Source organism: Peromyscus californicus, unplaced genomic scaffold, assembly GCF_007827085.1.
Source record: "Peromyscus californicus insignis strain IS unplaced genomic scaffold, ASM782708v3 Scaffold_15__1_contigs__length_86483966, whole genome shotgun sequence".
Classification (NCBI taxonomy): Eukaryota; Metazoa; Chordata; class Mammalia; order Rodentia; family Cricetidae; genus Peromyscus; species Peromyscus californicus.
In genome coordinates, this window is record NW_026294447.1 from 50,783,877 (window position 1) to 50,803,135 (window position 19,259).

The window sequence follows — 19,259 nt, forward strand, 5'->3', positions numbered from 1 at the left end:
ACCTCCCTTCCCTTTCCCTTTGCTACTCTCTCCCTGAGCCTCCCAGCCTGTGCTAAGAAGCGAGCAAGCACGTGTGACCGGCCATCCACTGCTAAGTCACAAAGCAAGTATTGCTCTTACAGTGTAAAGAACCACAGGTTCCAAAGCAGGCAGCAGAGATGGCGTATCATTTGGTGGTGCAGACCAGACTCTCAGACACATAGCATCATCTCTGCTAAACAACCAAGCAGCCCACAGATAAGTACTAGTATCCTATCTTGCAGGCAAGATATTATCTGCAAGTGTTTAAATCAGGAGCTAGGCCATTGGACAATGGCGGGATGTAAACCCTAGTTTGGGTGAATCTAAAATCCAGCCTTGTTCTGTGGCATCACACTGTCTCCCATTGTTTACTGGCATAGCAAGCCACTCGATCCAGGCCCTTCAAGAAATTAAGACCCTCTTTTCTTTTCCTAGAAGCAGAAATGATAACTGGGGGCTCTCGGCTGACACCTCCATGAAGCAGTTTTTGGCTATAGAGATAAGATGTGTCTGGCCTCACACATGAAACAAATGACCTGCAGTCATATGGTGTTTTCCCTTCTTATTTCATTTGTTCTGTGGCACAAACAGCTCCCAGGTTGCGGTTTCTTGCAACACAGTGAGCGCAGGCAAGAGACAGAGATGCCCTGAAGATATCACCGAGAGCAGAGGAGAGCCACACAGGGCATGCCCAGAAACTGCTGTTACATTCCGAACCTACTTGGATAATTCGGTTCTACAGTTCACCAATCAATTCCAGTTGGTAGAATCAATCTACTCTCAGGGAGAGATTGCTTGAAAAGACATCTGTGACTAGCCTTGACAATGAATAGGAAGGTGCAGTCACCATATCCCACTTTTACGTGCTGTGGGGCACTGTAGCCCTGGCCACCTCCAAGGCTGAGCTAGAAAAACTGCTTGAATCCTGAAGCTTGAGACTAGCCAGGACCACACAGTGAGACTGCCATCTCTACCATGCCCCTCCTACTAATTTCAAAACTGTATACTTAGTGCTTCCTCTGGCCCTGGCGGGTGATTTTGACCCACAGTCATCCAGCAGGTTCTCTCTGGAGACCTGGTAGCACAGCCACTTTGGTCAGAACCATTACAGCAGAACCAAGGGGGCCTGTTCGGCTGTAGCATCCATACTTCATCTCTCCTCTTGCAAAATCCCTTTCTTTTCACATGCTGCTGGATAATTTGAGAATGAAACACAATTAAAAGAAACATGACCAGACCAAAGAACCTAAGATAAGAGCCAAGAAAAGCACGTAGGTCATTAAGAAAACTGCCATGCTGGGCACAGAGGAAGTGACCTACTGCACAAAGACACCAGAGGCTGGTCACGTCCCAACAGTGGAGTTTACCCAGCTCATGGAGGCTAGTCAGTGCACTGTGCCTCCCCCAACAGGTCAGTACTGACTGCTAAAGCTATGGTTACAGAGGGAAGGGATGCATTCTCTGATGAACTCTGGATTAGTACCATCCAGCAGAAGGTGTCACTGTTTGCAACACGTAAGTAGACCAGAGTTGCATTATCTAAACAATCCAGGTGAGAAAGTGTTACCAGAAAAATCTAGAGTGCATACACCCATGCACATACACACACATACACATACACACACACACACACACACACACACACACACACACACACACACACCCCGTTGGGAAGATTTGGAATGATAGAATGTTCTGGAGCCAGAAGGGGCCTGACAAGTCACCTGACTCAGGGAGCTGTGTATGCATACCACAGACCTGTCTTGTATGGATGGATTCCCCTTCACAATGCTTTTAAACCACATGAAACAAAATCCATAGGATTACAAAGGAAACCTCTATACTGAAAAGACAATATCAAAAAATTTTAAAAGATAAATGTGTGATAGAGCTCTATATATACTTTTTTACTATTGATTTAGGTAGTGTGTGTCTCTGTGTGTACATGTATGTGTGTCTGTGTGTGCATATACGTGAGCAGGCATCTAGAAGCCGAAGATCAATGTCTGATGGCTTTCTCATTCACTCTCCATCTTACTTTGGAGATGCTGAGCCTAGCACGCACCAGTTCATCTAGGCTGGCTGCTCGGTAGGCTCCAGAGACCCCGCCTGTCTCTCCCGTGCTAGGGATAGAACCAAAGGTTGCCACGTCCAGCTTTTCCACGTGAGTGCTGGGATCAAACTTGATGCTCAAGCATAGCAGACGCTTTACTGACCAAGCTATCCCCCCAGCCGTGGGCATACACACGTCCTTATTAATGCACTAAATAGCAAGGTTGAGCAACAGATCTAATGTCTGTCAGTAAATTCTGCAGGAGTGGCAAGCATGAATAAGATTTCAAAAGCAGCTCGAAGTAGCCATTCCAGCTGTGCTGTGATCTGTAAACACCTGGCTTTACACAGTCAAGGGTCCGACTAAGAGTCCCATGATAAATTACCAGCATACTAGGCGGAAATGCTAGCTTTCAATTGCACATTAGCCAGGGGCTAGAAAAATTTGAGGCCTTGATTTAAATGTACTGACCCCAGATTAAGAGGCTTAATATAACACTAACCCTCTTTACAGCTAACAGCACTTAGATCAGAGGCCAACTGACTTTCTTAATGTCCTCAGCCAGTAAGTAGTAAATCTAGACCAAAGCCCAGCTCTTACACAGCTATCTTTGCTGTCCCTTTAACAATGCAGCATGCTGCCTCAATTTAGGCTTTAATATAATTTGGGGGGGGGGGAGGAGGTTGTTTTTAAGTAATACATTTTTATAAAGTTAAGCAATTTAGTTATTGCAGTTTTAAAAATGTTTCTGTCTTTCCTTACGTGAGCAGATGGGTGGGCAAGAGCTTTGTGGCTTCAAACGTGGTCCTAGATTAACAGCATTGCTCCTGTCCATGACAGGCAGAGCTAACTCCAACCACTGCCGATGAAGGGATAGCACAGCCCTCAGCCTCTGAAAGCACTCAGTATCCATGCTACTTCCCAGGGGAAAGAACTCATGAGAGCAGGAACAGCTAGGGGTCATGGAGACACAATAACAGGAATAGGAGAGAGCAACAGAAACGGTGAGATTTGGAGTCATGATAGTAACTAACGTGTGAAGCCCCTGCCCAGAGCCAGCCTCCGGATTAGGCCGTTCTTGTGCATCATCCTATATACTTCTCAAAATAATCCTTGGACGTTGGTAGTGTTGTCCCTGTTTACAGTTAGAAAAATGGAGGTTTTGAGAGGGTGAGTGAGTTACCCAGCTCCCTACTCTATGTGAGGAAAAGACCGAAGCAGATGTAGAACCCTGGGGGAGGGCTACCAGTGCACAAGCTTGCTGGAGCAGTTCAAGGGCTTCTGACCAAAGCCAACCGCAGAGCCCCTGCTTCTACGGGGAATGCCGTTCCCTCCCCAAGCCTGGTTGGTCCTAAACCCCTCAGCGGCTAGGGAACCTTCCACTCTTCACATTTCCTGAGCCTGAGGCCTGGGTTTCAAGTGACAGCCCAAGCAGCAGGCCTGGAGAGAAAAAATGGAAAGAATAAGAGTAAAGGAAGGCCTCCAGACGCTCCTCCATTTGTGCTGCCCACAGACCTGCCATCCTGTGGCTGAGGTTTCTCTGTGCTCTTGGCCTTGTCTTGGGGCTGGGAACAAATGCCACATTGGGCTGCCTTCCTGTGGCTTTGTCTCATAACTTAAACAAACCAGGCATTTCTGGCACCTTGAAGCAGAGTCTGAGGAGAGTCTCCTCGCAGCCTTGAAGGCCGGCAAAGTGGGTGTGGTCAAGCTCAGCTTTGGGTCATTTTTAAGGTTTCTAAAGAATTAGGCCTTCGGTGCGTTTCAGACTCTGAACCATTGCTCTCGTTGCTCCTTCAGGACCCCAGCAGCTTCCTCCATGAATCATTCCTAATTAACATTTGGTGTGTGACACTCCATGCAGAAGACCCTAGGCAGGGTGTTTCCATGCAAGCAGGCCTGGCCATACCTATTTTACAGTTTATAGACAAAGACATAGAACCCCAGGCCTCAACAGTAGGAAGGGGCCAAACCAGAAAGAAATCCAGGGCCTGGCTGACGTCAGAGCTTCAGCCCCTCCACTCCCAGAGCCTTCCTGGCCCTGCTTTTTTGTGCCACATTAGCAACTCCCAGGCTCCCTTGTCTTTCAGCTGCTTGCATGGTATCTGACCTCCCTTCCTTGACCACAGACCCCTGGCTGTTCCCCTTTGTGCCTAAACCAGAGAGCCTGGCAGGGATGAAACACTCTGTGAACTAAATTAGTCGACTAAATACTGGCTAGCTGTCAGGAAAAATAACTCAAGAGTGTCTTAGGCCAACTCCATGCATCTTCAGAAGTATCTGTTCTTTGTTGCTCTCTGCCTACGTGGGTACCCTGATTACTAACAGCAATGAAATGCCAGACAACTGGGGAATAAAAGGCCTTGGTTGTAGTCTTAGGAATGGCCAGGAGGATCTCTCAAGTCCCTGGAGCAGCAGAGCTCTGGAGAAACAGCTTTCTCAGCTGCAGAACACATCATGAATCTCTGTTACTGGTAGAGTCCCTGGCTTGCTACTGAGCCAAGTTGGTTAGCAAAGCCAGGCTTATGTAGAACGTCACCCAGAGAGATGACATGTTGAAGGCCATAAGGAATAAACATTCAGAGACTGGTGGCAACCGCAATCCAAGGGATTGGTTCTCAGAGGTAATATGTCATGAGGAGAAGGCTCCAGAGTGACAGTCTGAATCCAGAAAGCCCTTCACTGAACCGCCCCACTCCTTGCTTTTAGTTCAACATAGCCAGCCCCTACTTTTCCCAGATGGCTCCTAGCTGGCTCAGAACTCTTTGTGTATTGCTTGATCTGTACTATGCCTGGGTCCAGGTCAGTGACCTCAGCTCCACCAGCCTTTCTTCCTTGCTAGTTAGCTATGTCTGACTGCCCTCAGCACCCATCTAGAGAATCGGGTTACCAGATCTTCCAAGGGTGGAAGATCTGGGTGACACATTGCATCTAGCCATGAGTCCCAGCAGCCTTGTGGAGTTAGTCACCCTCAAGCCAAGCTGTCATTGTTCTCAGTGCAAAGCATTCTTGGCTTGGGGACTGTAATTCTTGAGTTACTATGCCCTGTCTACAAAAGTGCCCCAAGTGATCTAGACTTCTAACCAAGGACTCAGACATTCAAACCTGAGGCCAAGCTGTTCCAGAATAAACAGAGTTTACTCATCACTGAAGTGAAACCCAAAACAGAGAGGTCAAGAAGGAAGTTCAGAGATACTGGAGGAGCTGGGGGTCCAGGGCTCTGCCAGCCTACAGAAAGAGGACACGGGCTAAGTGGAATATAATGAAGATGGTTTCTGTGAAAGTAAGTCAGACATGCTGCAAGGTTGGGCTCCAGGGGACAGAGACAGCCATTATCTTGCTCAAAGTGACTCTCACATTTTAGGAAAGGAAACCAGAGAATGAATGGAAGGGGCAGAAGACCAAAGGTGTCACCTATGAAGAGGTTTATCCCAAACATCACACCAGAACTGGGCCAAGTCTCTAGACCTATTTCCAGCTTCCAGAGCACCAACGGGGCAGAAGGAAAGGGCTGTGCACAGCCACTCCAGACGAACACCTTTACATCCACAAGGAAGCGGCAAGGAAGAGGGACAGAGCTAGCAACTGAGGCAGTTAGGAAAGCTGTCCAGATCAGACTCCATGAAAGCAACGGGGAAAAGGCATTTGCAGGGGGTGGGGGAGATGCACATGTGTGCAGGTGTGTGCAGGTATGTGTGTGTGTGTGTGTGTTCATGTAAAGTTCAACATCAAGTAAGTCTTCCTTTTTATTATATTTTATGTCATGTTCATGTACACACACATGTTTATGCCACAATGCCTGTGTGGAGGTCAGAAAACAATTTGATGGCATCTGTTCTCTCCTTACCAGACATGTAGGTGAGGTATTGTGGATCCCAGGAATCAATTCAAGTAGCAAGTACCCTTACCTGCTAAACCATTTTGTTGGCCCTCACATTTTTTTTGTTGGTTTGTTTGTTTGTTTGTTTGTTTGTTTGGAAAGTCTTTGATTACAGTTGGAACTTGCTGGTTAGGCAAGACTGGCTGGCCACCAAGCCCCAGGCATCTCCCCAACTCCACTTCCCCATTGCTGGAGTTAGAGGCACGTACAGTCATGCCTGTCTCTTCTGTGTAGGTGCTGGGGATCCAAACTCAGGCTCTCATGCCTGTGAGACAAGCATTTCGCTCACTTAATCTATCCCTCCCAGTCCTGGAAAAAAGGGCATTTATGAGACAATCAATCTAAACACCATCTAGATATTTCATGGTAAAAATGGATTCTTGCTGACATTTATAGGTTTGATAATGCATTTTAAGTTTTTAAGGGGGAATTTGGGGTTGTTTTGTGGCCTTCTTATAAAGAATCTTTGCCTTTTTTAGATAATTCTGCAATATTAAACTGATTTGCTTCTAATCACAGAACTAAGTGGAAGCTGAAGAAAAGCCTGTGCCGGTGACCAGTAACCTCGGGTGACAAGCAGAAAATCATCCACCGTGCTCTCTCAACTCTTGTCCAGTTCAAAATTTTACAGAAAAAAAAATTTCATGTACAAAGGAAGTGAGCAAGAACTTTGCTGTCAACACTGACTTCTACACTGGTTGTCTAAAAGCCCTTCAAAAACCTTTACAGCCCAAGTACCGGGTTCCTCATCCAGAGCCTGAGCAGTTCAAACTAGGACTCAGCCTGACACACAGTGTGACCACAGACAGGTCTTTTAATTTCTCTGTGCTTTGACTCCCTTATAAGCACAACAAAAATGCCAGTTCGACCTGTAGCGTGCTGAGGGCCCATGACCCTGAGACACAAACACTGAACCAGGGCTTCTTGGTGTCACAACTGGGGCTGCGGTTGGCGATGCCGTTAGGTTTGTTTTGATGGGGAGGAGATGCACTCCTCTCTCCATGCGACACCAAAGCTTCAGAAATGTCTCCAGTTCTCACTGAATTCTCATCGCTTCCTCTAGAAGAAGTCCTTTGCTCCAGGAATGCCTGTTCTCTCCTTCCAAGGCCTTCTTCCCTGCACATACCTGCCCATCTCTTCCCTGCTACCTTGCTCCCAGCCCCCTGCCTCCTGTCCCAGTTCCCTGGAGCATCAGTTAGAGAGCTGCCATTCCCAGCCCTTCCCCTGCTCTGGCCCCCTGCCACCCCCTCTCACAATGCCCATAGGGGCCTCAGCCTTGGTAAGTCAGGAAACGGTGGGGTGGAGGGAAGGGAAGTCAGAACTCAGGACGTATGAATGCATAATGCTTAACCTTTTGGAAATGGATGGGCCTGGTGCCAGTCCTTGCTGGGGTTCCCAGATTGTACTGGGCTTACAAAAGGGTCATTATTAAAGGCTCCACATGTCTATGTAACAGGTTCAGAACCACAAGCAGTATGACGTCAGAGGGATCACAAGATGAATAGGCTTCCCAGCCTTGTCCTCAGTGCCAAGAACCTTGAGTCCCTGGAAGGAGGAATGTGGAAGGAAGGAGGGTACCCAAGGAGCCCTAAGGTAGTGAGTTCCCAGCTGTTCTACAGAAGAGGTTAGTGAGATGGCCCAAGACCCGTCCACAGCAGGACCAGATGAGACTCCTTTCCAATGCCTTCAAACTGTTATCACAGCTCCTTCCTCACTGCACACATCGTTAGTCACTCAGCTCATCTGCCCTCCAGGTGTCTCCTGAGAGAGCATCGCCCCCCTCTCTCTCCGTATTTATATATATTTACACACACACACCTTCTTTGGGCCATTTCTTTTCTATTAGATGGGAGTGGTTAGCTAGGCTCACATCCTAACTGTGCAATGACCTCACTTGCTGGAGTCCATATTCACCTTTCCAAAAAGTAAGAGGTTGTAGCTAAAGAACTTCCAAAAAGTCCTTTCCAGTTACAATGGCCTATTGTTCTGCAATGTGTCATAAGGAAGCGTGACGCTGTCTCCTCCCCCAAAGCTGTGAAGCATGTGACTTGATTGAGTTCCACATTTTCTTCCCTAGGCATGTTCCTAGTTAAGGTAAATCTCAATCAGCACATACACATGTGCCCTGACATACACACCAGGTCCTTTGAGAGCAGTAATAATGCAAATTGTGAGCTCAGGTATATCCAATTTTCCCCAGAGCGTTGAAGGACATATATTTACATATGTTTGCACATATTTAAATGTAAATGCACACTCATTTACATGAATGTATTTATACATTATAATCAGCACAGTCTCTCTAGCTGTTGGTTACAGACCAATACTCCAGAGCCCTGAAACTCACAAAATCTTATTAAATAGACTGATGGTCTCCCATACTTTTAAGGCCATGGAAAGGAAATATTAGAATTTCAATTCATATTTATTTTTATTGCATTCTTTCAAATTTCCTATTTCTTATGTGTACTTCATATTCCTCAAACCACATGAATATAACAGGATGCATGTGTCACATATAAATATGCCTGTAATGGGGATCCAAGCCCAAAAGGATTTGGCAGAGGGGGTACACAGTCAAAAAAGTTTGAGCCTTACTGTCAATCTCTCTTCACTGTAACTCTCCCAAAGCTGGAGACAATTACAAGGATTTAGTCCAACTACTGCCAAAGGACTGGGCAGGACCCCAGGCAACTGTCCTCCAAGGCAACACTGGCCAATGGAACCTGAAGCTCTCCAGGGTGCTGCCAGTTTCTTTGGGGTTCGTGACATATGGTGTCTACTTTTCCCCAGAGTCCCCATCAGCAAGGCACCTTTAGCCATAAGAACACTGGCTCTCATCTAAGAAACCTACTTTCTTTTCCAGATCAGCTTATGTTGGCCCTCAGGGCTTCTCTGTAGCAGTACTCAGTCAAAGAAAGGAATGGATGGATGGATGGATGGATGGATGGATAGATGGATGGATCATCAACTGATAGAAAGAGAGCAAATTGGCTTTCTAGAGAACTGTTAAGTAAATGGCAAAACTCAATTCCAGAGTCAGAAGAGGACCCAGAAATATATCTGGAAGAGAACATTATGCCATCTATAGAGAGCAGACCATTGTCTGACAGGCACATTTCATGACAGCTAGTTCCATTTGGGAAGACACATTAGATTCTGACAGCACTCTTGAGAAAGTATATGGTGTGGGAGGACAGGCACTGGGCTACTCACCTACACACTGATTGCCTTCATCCATCTGGTACCCAAAGCGACAGACAAGAGGCCTCGAAATTGTGGGGTAGTTGGAAGCTGGTACTGGTGGGGCAGCTGCAGGGTATGGGCCTGAGTAGGATGTAGAGTAGGGATTTGAGTAGGGCCCTCGATACACTGGATTGGTTCGAGGGATGCACAAATACCCGCCATTCTGATTGACACACATCATGTCCCCACGGCAAGCCTCAGGGATGGTTCGGCATTCATCAATATCTGCAAAGGCCACAGAAAGGACAAGTGTCAGTGGCCTCCTCCACAATGCTGAGCATGTGCATACTGAAGTAGAGCAGACTGAGGGGAGTGACCCTCCAATACTTCACCTGACTCATTACAATCTGATCAGCTGAACTGACTTAAAGTGACCCGTGTTATCAAACATTAGCTCTTTTTTTTTTTTAAAGATTTATTTATTTATTATGTATACAGCATGTATGACTGCAGGCCAGAAGAGGGCACCAGATCTCATTACAGATGGTTGTGAGCCACCATGTGGTTGCTGGGAATTGAACTCAGGACCTCTGGAAGAGCAGTCAGTGCTCTTAACCTCTGAGCCATCTCTCCAGCCCCAAACATTAGCTCTTTAAGCCCTCCCCCAACCCACAGAAACCTGGACTATTATTGATTCATATTTTTCTTTAAAGAACACATTTGAAACACAGGAAAATGTGCTCTTTCACACATGGGAATATAGTAAATAAAAACACCTTTGATTTACATAAAGAAAGGGACAGTAAAAATAAATAGACAAGAGTGTGCATATAAAAACATGCCAGATACTCTCCCACGCATTTCCTATACTCTGAAAACATGAGAGCAGGCCTAAGAACCATTCCCATTTTTATTCAAAGTAATAGCTGGGCAAGAGAGAAAGAGACTTTTGCACTCAAAAAGACAAGGCTTGGCTCAGACCTAGTACTTGCTGAGAAAGCAGAACATTGCTTTCAAGTCAGCTCACACAGTGCCAGCAAACAGGACCTCGTCTAGCCCTGCTGGAGGTCAGCTCACGCTGGAAAGAGAGAGGTGGTCTGTCTAGAAAAACCAGGCTTGTTAGGGTGGAGTAAAGGGAGGCCCCAACTCTGGCTCCAGTGGGCAGCAGACCTGGCTTTGGGTGTTGGGCCCTGCCACCAGCTTTGGAGCCTGCTCTGTGTGGGACTGGAGTCCAGGGAGATGCCTGGATCCGGGCAGCTCGCCCACCATGTCATCTGAGAAATTTATGCCAACTCCCAGCTTGGGAATTGAGAATGCTGTGGTTCGGAATGCAATGGTCTGTTCTCTAGTTAAAGTGATGAACTAGAAGAGAAGGCCACTGCCCTCTTTGTCCTGCAGGGCATCCTGGAAGCAAAGTGCTTTATACTGTAAATCCAAGCATAAGCCTGGATTTACAAGCCATCTATCTCCCCTCTTATTCTCAGTTGATGTGACTCAGGAAAGACAAATGATTTGACCTAAAACAAATCTAATTAAAAAGCTAATTATTCCCCCAATGTGACGGGCCAAGCCTTATCCTCTCCACATGCTCTACGCTCCATCCACAACATGCCATGCCTGAACCTCCTTTTTGGGCCTGGTCTTTGCCTGTGCTGTTCCTTCCACTGTGGATTGAGGTTTCTCAGGGGTTCTATTCATCCTTCAATGCCCAATTCAAACTGGACCTTTACCGCTCCTCGCTGTGTATGGGCACAAGACATCCCTCTGTCTCTGCTTTTTCAGGGTCCATTGCTGTTACCTCTGCTCAGTGATGACATGACTCCACCAACTTGTCACAACATCCACTGTGTCTAAGTTTCTCCCACTAGATGGCATGTGAGAGAATGCCCTTCTTCAAAGTATTTCCTGGGAATCCATTAGATCACAGGGCTGATTCAATTCAGGTTACTGATCAGCTGGCTTTGAGATGGGAGCATTCATCCCAGATTACGTATGGGACACCCAGTATGATTGTGTGAGTGGATAAAAGTAGAAAAGGCAGGAGACTTGGTCAGAGATGCTACAGTCAAAGAAGGGATCCATAAGTGTGAAAGGCACCTGACTGCTGAGGATGGGGGAACAGGCTACCAACCAAGGAATTAACGCAGTTTCTAGAGTCTGGGAAGGGTCTCACCAGACAACCAGCAAGGATGGAGGACCTGAAACCTACAACTTCAGGAGGCTGGATCCCATCAATCTCTCTCACAAGCAAAAAGATGCTCTCACTCCTTGAGCCCCAGAGAAACATAGCCCCCCCCAATACTTTGATATTAACATGGTAGACAGATGTTGGGCCTCTGACCTAAAGGGCTCTGAGATCTGAAGTGTGCACCTTTTAAGCCACTTATGGAACCATGTGGAGGCAGCACTGGGGAACAGATCTGACAGGAATGCTTGCTGAAGATAGAGATCGGTTCTTTGACCCTGGACAGTGTCTAGCACAAAGCACATGAACAACAAGGATGTCATTGGCTCAGTCATTGCATCACTGAGTTCTTCCATGAAGAAGGCAAATAAAGATTTGACAACACCGAACAACAGCTGTGGCAGAAACATCATTGCAATTGGGCCTTCGACAAATAGCCTCGCTTAACCAGAGACTGTCAGTATCACATACCTAAACACTGTCCTGTCTGTCGGTCCAGGTCAAAGCCGTTTGTGCACTGTTGCTGTAGAGAGGGAGAGAAGACACAGGCCAGGTCACTTGACTTGCATTCTTCATCACTATAAAAGCATCATAAAGCATTTGGGAAGTGGAGTAAGGGGGAAAGGCACACGGAATACCCACACGTGGAGTAGATCTCTCTTTGGAAATGTTTTCTTACAATCATTGCACACTTAGTGTTGTTTTTTCAAACCCCCTATACCAGTACTTCGTGAACCCCACTTTCAGCACTTGTAGATTTTGTCATGACCAAGTGATGAGGAGTAGTAACGGCCTTGTATGAAGCAACCATGCAACAGCCCTACTTCTAGGGAAGGAGACTACCCAGTGCTGTTTACCTCTTCTTCATAGAATCCCCCCCAAATAAACTCTTTGTTCCCTATGAAATTCTCCCCCCGAATCCTATTGTATTCATAAAACAAAAGCTACATGGCAGATGTGGCCCATTTTCTTAGCAAAGATGATTGGAGCATTCCTTTATTTCAATTTCAGCAAGACAGTGGCATAAAGGACGCATTTTGACAATCGCAAAGAGTTGTGATCTTACATGTCACTTGAGCTATAACCATACATACGTTTTCTGTTTACTTTCAAGACAAAAGTTTCTTTGTGTAGCCCAAGCTGGCCTTGAACCTGTGGTCTTCCTGCCTCTGCTTCTCGAGTGCTGTGAACGTTTGTGGTTTTGGTTGTGATCTCAGACATCTTTCCAGGCTTGACTATGAACATTGAAAATGCTGAACTGGGAACAATTTGAGGGCCCCTTGCAGGTGCCTGGAGGCTGACGTAGGAATGAGGTCAGGGTCTAGGACTCCCGTCTCTAGGCACACCTGCAGCCTCCAGGTCGGGCTTCCCTGGGCTATAGGGTGATTTGTGGAGATGCTGAGCTTGGCCTGTGCTACAGCTGAAGGTCCCAGATCTTAGAGCCTGGGGCAAAGGACCCAGAAGAGCCTGGGGTCTGTACCACAGAACCCAGGAGACCAGGTTCCAGCCCTGCTCTCCAACTCAGTGCCAGGGAAGAGTGGGCTCAAGCCACTGGTTTAGCTGGATTCTAATTCTCACTGGGGCCCTTACTCTCTTCATCCCTTCCCTGTGCCTCAGTTTCTCTCACAAAAATAGGGTACCGTTATTTACTTTTAAGTGGTTACAAAGAGGAAATATGTTACTATACATGCCTAGATTAATTAACACAATCTTGTGACCAGTGTCTTCTTCAGGCCTAGCTGTTCTTATCTGCAACCCTTGGGGCTAGATTAGAAATTGCCAAGGTCCCTCTGAGATCTAAAATTCTATGTTATTCTCATGCCCTTCCTATCTCCAGTGGCCTGGGTGTACCTAATGGCCTTTAAATGTACGTCTTAATTCTTCCCCTTGCCTCACCCCAACGTATTTTTCAGTGCTAGGATCAAACCTTGCTCATGCTGGGCAGGCGCCCTGCCCTTCCCCGCCTGCAGTCCCTCAGCCTTCCTCAGAGATGGGGCTGTCTTTATTTCTTCTCCAAGAAGGCACACAGAAGGACTACTCTGAGCCATCTAGATCAGTGGGTTCTCAACCTTCCTCACGCTGTGACCCTTTAATATAGTTCCTCATGTTGTGGTGACCCCCCCCCCACCCAACCATAAAAATTATTTTTCTTGCTCCTTCATAACTGTAATTTTGATACTGTTATGAATCTTAATGTAAATATCTGTGTTTTCCCATGGTCTTGGGTGACCCCTGTGAAAAGATCTTTCGACATCCCCTCCAAAAGAGGTTTCGACCCACAGGTTGAGAACCGCTGATCCAGAGGAACCCTCCCACATTGCTTAGGACTGACATGCCTAGTCCAGCCTTCCCTGTAGTTTTCCAAATGAGATGCTGCAGCTTCTCTTAGACCCTCACCTTGAACCCAACCTTATTGTCCCTTTCATACTCCTTCCAGGAGAAGGGATGCCCCTCACTCCAGGCAGCTGAATTACCCAATCCCGCACACTTACATTGGGATGCTTGGGTAAACTCCACTTCCTCCCCATTTCTTTCACTATGTGTTGTATGAGTGGAGACACACACTGACCTACCCCTGGGGGCCCTTTGCGGGCATCCTAGGAGCACCCTAAAAAAAACCCACCACATTGAACTATCATTTAAATTCAAGTGAGTCTCCCTGAGGGGCACAAATGAGGTGGCAAGATCTGGTTTAAACACTATTGGTGTTGGAGCCAGGATACTGAGATCCAATTCTGGCTTTGCCACTTGGAGCCTACATCACCCTGGGTCAACCTCAGCCTTCCAGTGCATGGGATATGATCTGTGTATATTATGGAGGGCAGTGAGTGACCTGCAGAGTGCCTCTCATTCCTGTAATCCTGGGATTCTAAAACACATGCCTGGGCTCCCTCACCCTAGCTTGGTGACATGCTTCTGGACAACTTGAAACCTTACCTGTGCATTCCCAGGGTGTGGAAGCCAGAGTGCCAAGATGGCAACCGTGAGTATCCTGTGGGAGGCAAGAAACTAAGAGTGAGTGCCAAGGGATGCTCATGTCTAGGAAGCCTGGATCTCCTGCTTCCTAGGCATTTAGATGGTGGCTTTACCATGTGCTTACAAATGGAGAGGGCACATTCAGCAGAGCCCAAGGGGGCTTCCAGACCCCTAATCACACCACAAGAACTAGCCTCTTACGCTTGCTTTATGTGTTAGGATAGTGAGTTAGGTCACGTGCTTGAATACAAGTGTTCACTACTTAGGAAGAAAAAACAGAGACCCACAGCTGTGGCATCAACCAGTTGTCTTGGCCTTTCATCATTCTGCATGGAATCTGCCTGGGTTAAACATCATTTAGACATGACCACAGAGCCAAGAGCCACCGTGTCCTCAAACCATGAAAGCCAGAATGTGAGGTGCTTTGTGTTCAAAGGAAGTCACTGAACTAGAACTTGGAGTCCTCAGTCCACACATGTGAATACCCAGATTTGAGCGGCCCAAGAACCCAGAGTCCACCCTAGTATGTAGTTCATGAGAACTGCCACCCCAGGGAGTAAAAGACTGAGAAACCCATGCAATCCCATAAGAAAGGCAGTGGGAAACAGCAGGAAATGCCATGACACCATGGCGCAGCCAACATGGCCACCCACAAGCCAGTAAACATCTCTGCCTGTGGGTAATTTGGTTCTTTACTGTGGCCAAGCTTTTGTCTGGTAAAACTGTAGTCACCAGTATGCTTTAAAACTTCAAAGTCTATGCCACTCACACCCATCAAGATGGCTATTTGTTCATCGTGTTCATATTGTGTGTGTGTGTGTGTGTGTGTGTGTGTGTGTGTGTGTGTGTGTGTTGACATGTGTAGGTGCATATGTGTTAGTGCATATGCACATGTGTGTGTGTGTGTGTGTGTGTGTGTGTTCAGATGAAGGCCAGAGGCTGGCAACTGGTACCCTCCTCAAACACTCTTTACCTTACATACTGAAGCAGGGTCTCTCACTTGCACCCAGAGCAATCAAACACTCATAGACATAAAACAATGTTTTTAATCTTAAAAAAATTATAGAACAGAAAACAGCAAGTCCAGGAGGATGTGGACAGATCACAGCTCTTGTGCATTGCTGATGGGAATGTAAAACTGGTGATCCAGCAGGCCCAGAGTGTGTTCTCCAGAAAATTGAATCCAGGACCAGACAGACACATGTACACTCATGTTAACAGCAGTATCTTGTACAATAACCAAAAGGTAGATACAATGCAAACGTCCACACAGGAATGACTAAACAAAATGCGTGTGCAGACACACGCAGACACACACACACACACACACACACACACACACACACACACACCACACATGCATGAGCAAATATTATTCAGACTTAAACTAAGTGGGACATGATACAGTATGGAAAGCTGGGTACATTACTATGTGCCTGTAGTCCTAGCTGCTCCAGAAGGCCAAAGTGGGAAGGTCACTGAAGCCTAGGAGTTCAAGGCTAGCCTGAGCAATATAGTGAGATCCTATCTAAAAAAAAAAAAATTAAACAGTGCAAAAAGCAAAATGATGGCTCAGCAGGCAAGGGAGCTTGTCGTCAAACCTGATGACCTGATGACCAGGACCCACATAGCAGAAGGAGAGAACCAAGTCTTAAAAGTTATCCTTTGACCTCCACACATGCACCGTAACACATGCCCCCCAATAAATAAATAAATAAATAAATAGATGTGATTAAAATAAAATGAAGAAAAGGTGCAACAAGAGGGATGAACCATGAGGACATCACGCTGTGGACTAAGTGACTCACACAAAACAGTGTAGAATTCAACTTGCATCATGGACCCAGAGTTGTTAGACTCTGAAATAGAAAGCAAAATGGTAGCTCCCAGGGCCCTGAGTGTTTAATAGGTGCATTGTTTCTTTCATTTTCTCCCCTTCTTTCTTCTGTTTGTTTTGTGACTTGGGGTGCTGTTTTGTTCTTGAAACAAGGTCTTACTCTGTAGCCCAGGCTGACCCACAACTCACAATATGGCCCAGGCTGTCAATTTGTGACAGTTGTTCCTCAGCTTCCTGAATGCTGGGATTACAAGCCACTACAGCCAGTTTTTTCTTTTTCTTTTTTTCTTTCTAAGACAGGGTCTCATATGTAGCCCAGGCTAGCCTCCAACTGGCTATGCGGCCAAAGCTTGCTCTGAACTCCTGATTCTCCTGCCTCTACCTCCCAGATGCTGGGGTTACAGATGTGCACCACGACACAGGGCAGGGTACAAGAGCTGTTTTGCAGGATAAAAAGTCATGGAGTCATCACATAGCCAAGTGAATGTATGCAGCTCAATACAAAAGGTATGCAGATGCTGGGCTCTAGTCGGTTACTAGTGTTGTTCAGTTTGCTAGCATTTATCCCACAACTACTGCTTGAGCATAGACACTGGGCAGAAGAGCTCCAGAGCTGTGGCCCAGTTGCCATCCACCTGAGCTGGCTGAAGTTTCACTTTGATGAGAACGCCAGAAAAACCCAATGGGTGCTGAGAGGCAGGCTGAGGGAAGCGGAGGAAAGTCAGGGGAGGCGTCCTCGAGGAGATGATCTTGAATGTTTCTCAGCGTGGCTTTGAACTTGGGGACCTGGTTGATCTGGTTGGAGTCTGAGGCTTGTTACTGTCAGGCTACCCCATGGCTCTATAGGCCCCCTGCCTTCTCAGAATGAGTGCCTGGGAGATTACCAGCTCATTGACATCCCTGTCACACAGCTCAGGAGAAACAGCAGTAGGTATGTAGAGAATTAAAGAGGCACCCAGATAAAATTGAGCCTGATATACTGGAAGATGCAAGCTCACTTCCTTCATGTAATCCCAGATCCAATCCTGAGGAGACAAGTTTTCCCTTTCATCTAACCGCCTATGTGAGCCAGGTTCTCCAACACTGGAGACAGCTCTGACCTTATAAAGTACAGAGCCAAATCCAAGGCTTTTTGATATTTGCAAGAGCCAGACTTTATATCTGGAAGGAATGAGAGAGAACAATAACAAATTTATTTTCCAGTCTGTATATTATGAATTTCAATGTTTTCCTGTTTCTTCACATCAAGTTTCCTTTCAGGTGGTTATAAAATCCTGTCTCGTTTATGTTGGAGACGGAACAGCTTGACTGTATGCAGTGGAGTTCAAGAGCGACTGGAAAAGGCATGCTAATCCTACCAGCTTCTCCCTACCCCACTCCCCATTCCTTTTGGCTAGAGCCAGCCCAGGGCCAGCCAGCCCCAAGTCCAGCCTCCTGAAAGAGCCATGGCTGGGTCCTGGGGGCCAAATAAGCTCCAGGCTAATGGAGAGGCTTTCCAGAAGGAAATAGTACCCAACTCTGCTGCTCTCGCATCAAGAATAGCTGTACCTTGTCATGAAAGCCCTAAAAAAAACTCCAAAAATGAAGCATAATTAATACCAGAGAGGGGAATCTGTGTCTCGAAGCTTTTCTTCTGAATCTGGGTCTGCCATCCCCCTCCCCCGCGAGCCCCTCCTCCCAAAAAAGAAAGTGAATGAAGACAGACCCTCCAACTCTCAGAACTGTCTGTCACTGACAGACATTGCTGGTCTGGGATGCAGGATGACAATATTACTATGGCTTACCATAACACGGCTCAGTTTGTATTAGCATGCATGCACCCTCCCACATGCAAACACACACAGAAAAAGTGTGTAGCTCTGTGCAGGGCAGCTACGTTTTCAAGAGACGCTGGAGAAAGGCAGAACAGATGTCATCCTTAAAGTTCCTCAAGGCTCAAGGATTACTTGACTGGAATTGCAATTTCCGCAAAGAACAGCAAAACATTTGCTTACATGCGTCTCTGCCTGCAGTGTCCGCCGTTCATTGGCTCCAAACTTCTGGGTCCCATGCCCTCTGTGAATCGCACACATAGAGCAAAGGCAGCCAGGAGTGTTCTGAGACTCTCTATGCTTCTCTCGCAGCCTTCGCAGCAAAGCGATTGCTGGTGCCTTAGCCAGCGGTTTCCCAAATTTAAAAAATACGTAGTGTGATATTTTGTAAAGTGCGCAAAAAGTTGCTGCTCTTTCCAAAAAGAAAGAAGAATGACACAGAGAGGTTGTCTGCAGCCCTCTCTCGAGATGCTGGCTCCTGACACTGTTAGAAAAATCCCCACTCCCAAACGAAGGCTTCGAGATGGAACCTTGAGCGGGCGCAGCTTTTAGTAATTAACAGTGTCATTGCATCACTAGCTAAACTCTTTTCCAGTGCTCTGACACGGGCGGAATCTCAGCCATAGCCATTTTCCACCCATCAGGTCTGGAGTTAGGTTTCCCGAGCCTGGAGAAAGACAGTCCCTGGAGCCTCCGGACCTACCTTTTGAGGGCTGGCATGTCCAAGATGCGCGGGTGGAGAGGCGAGCAAGGCAGGCTCTGCGGCGGCGGGAGCCGGGCGGCTTGGTTCCGGAGGGGCCGAGCGGGCTGCGCGGAGGGCCGGGGCAGTGCCGGGTGCTGGGAGCCACTGCAGAGCCCTCGCCGCCGGCACCTGGTTTCGCTTAACCCCCTTCAGTAATTCAGCATTAAACCAATTGGAGGAGGAATGTTAAAAATGAACACTTCATTTTCTAAGTATGTTAAACAATGCAAATGGGGCCTCGGTCTGGACACAGCTGGTTCAGATTACAGCGCTCACCAACTGGCTAGACTCCTCACAACAATCTTGGGGCGTCTGCCAGGGCCAAGTGCTTGCACGGCGCTGGGAGGGGAGCCCGACAGAGCGCGGTACTGGGGGGCGCCCGGCCTCCCCTGGGCGGAGCAGGAGCGCGAGGGGGAGTGTCATCAGGCCCTGTAGCAGCTCGGACTTGAACTCACTACCAAGGGCTGGGACGTATGGGGCAGGAGAAGGGAGGCCGTAGGAGATCAGAACCTCTCTCCTTGGCGGCCCTCACCTCGTTCTCCTTGGCTTTTTCTTGCTTTGATTAGTGTCT

The 19,259-nt window shown here is 47.2% G+C and overlaps 1 protein-coding gene across 2 annotated transcripts in view; it reads right to left on the reverse strand.

Annotated features, from left to right (window-relative positions):
• Positions 1–19,046, reverse strand: part of Fbln5 (fibulin 5) — a 75,337-nt gene extending 56,291 nt beyond the window's left edge. The window contains exons 1-4 of one of the 2 annotated variants that reach the window (XM_052738798.1): positions 18,650–19,046; positions 14,260–14,314; positions 11,794–11,845; positions 9,168–9,422 (exon numbers count right to left, since the gene is read on the reverse strand). In XM_052738798.1, the coding sequence (XP_052594758.1) occupies positions 9,168–9,422; positions 11,794–11,845; positions 14,260–14,314; positions 18,650–18,666 (379 nt within the window). In that variant the 5' untranslated portion in view covers positions 18,667–19,046. Of the gene's footprint in view, positions 1–9,167; positions 9,423–11,793; positions 11,846–14,259; positions 14,315–18,129; positions 18,388–18,649 lie in introns of those variants that run through there. The other variant, XM_052738797.1, reaches the window with a different exon arrangement.
• Between the last annotated feature and the right edge of the window lie 213 nt (positions 19,047–19,259).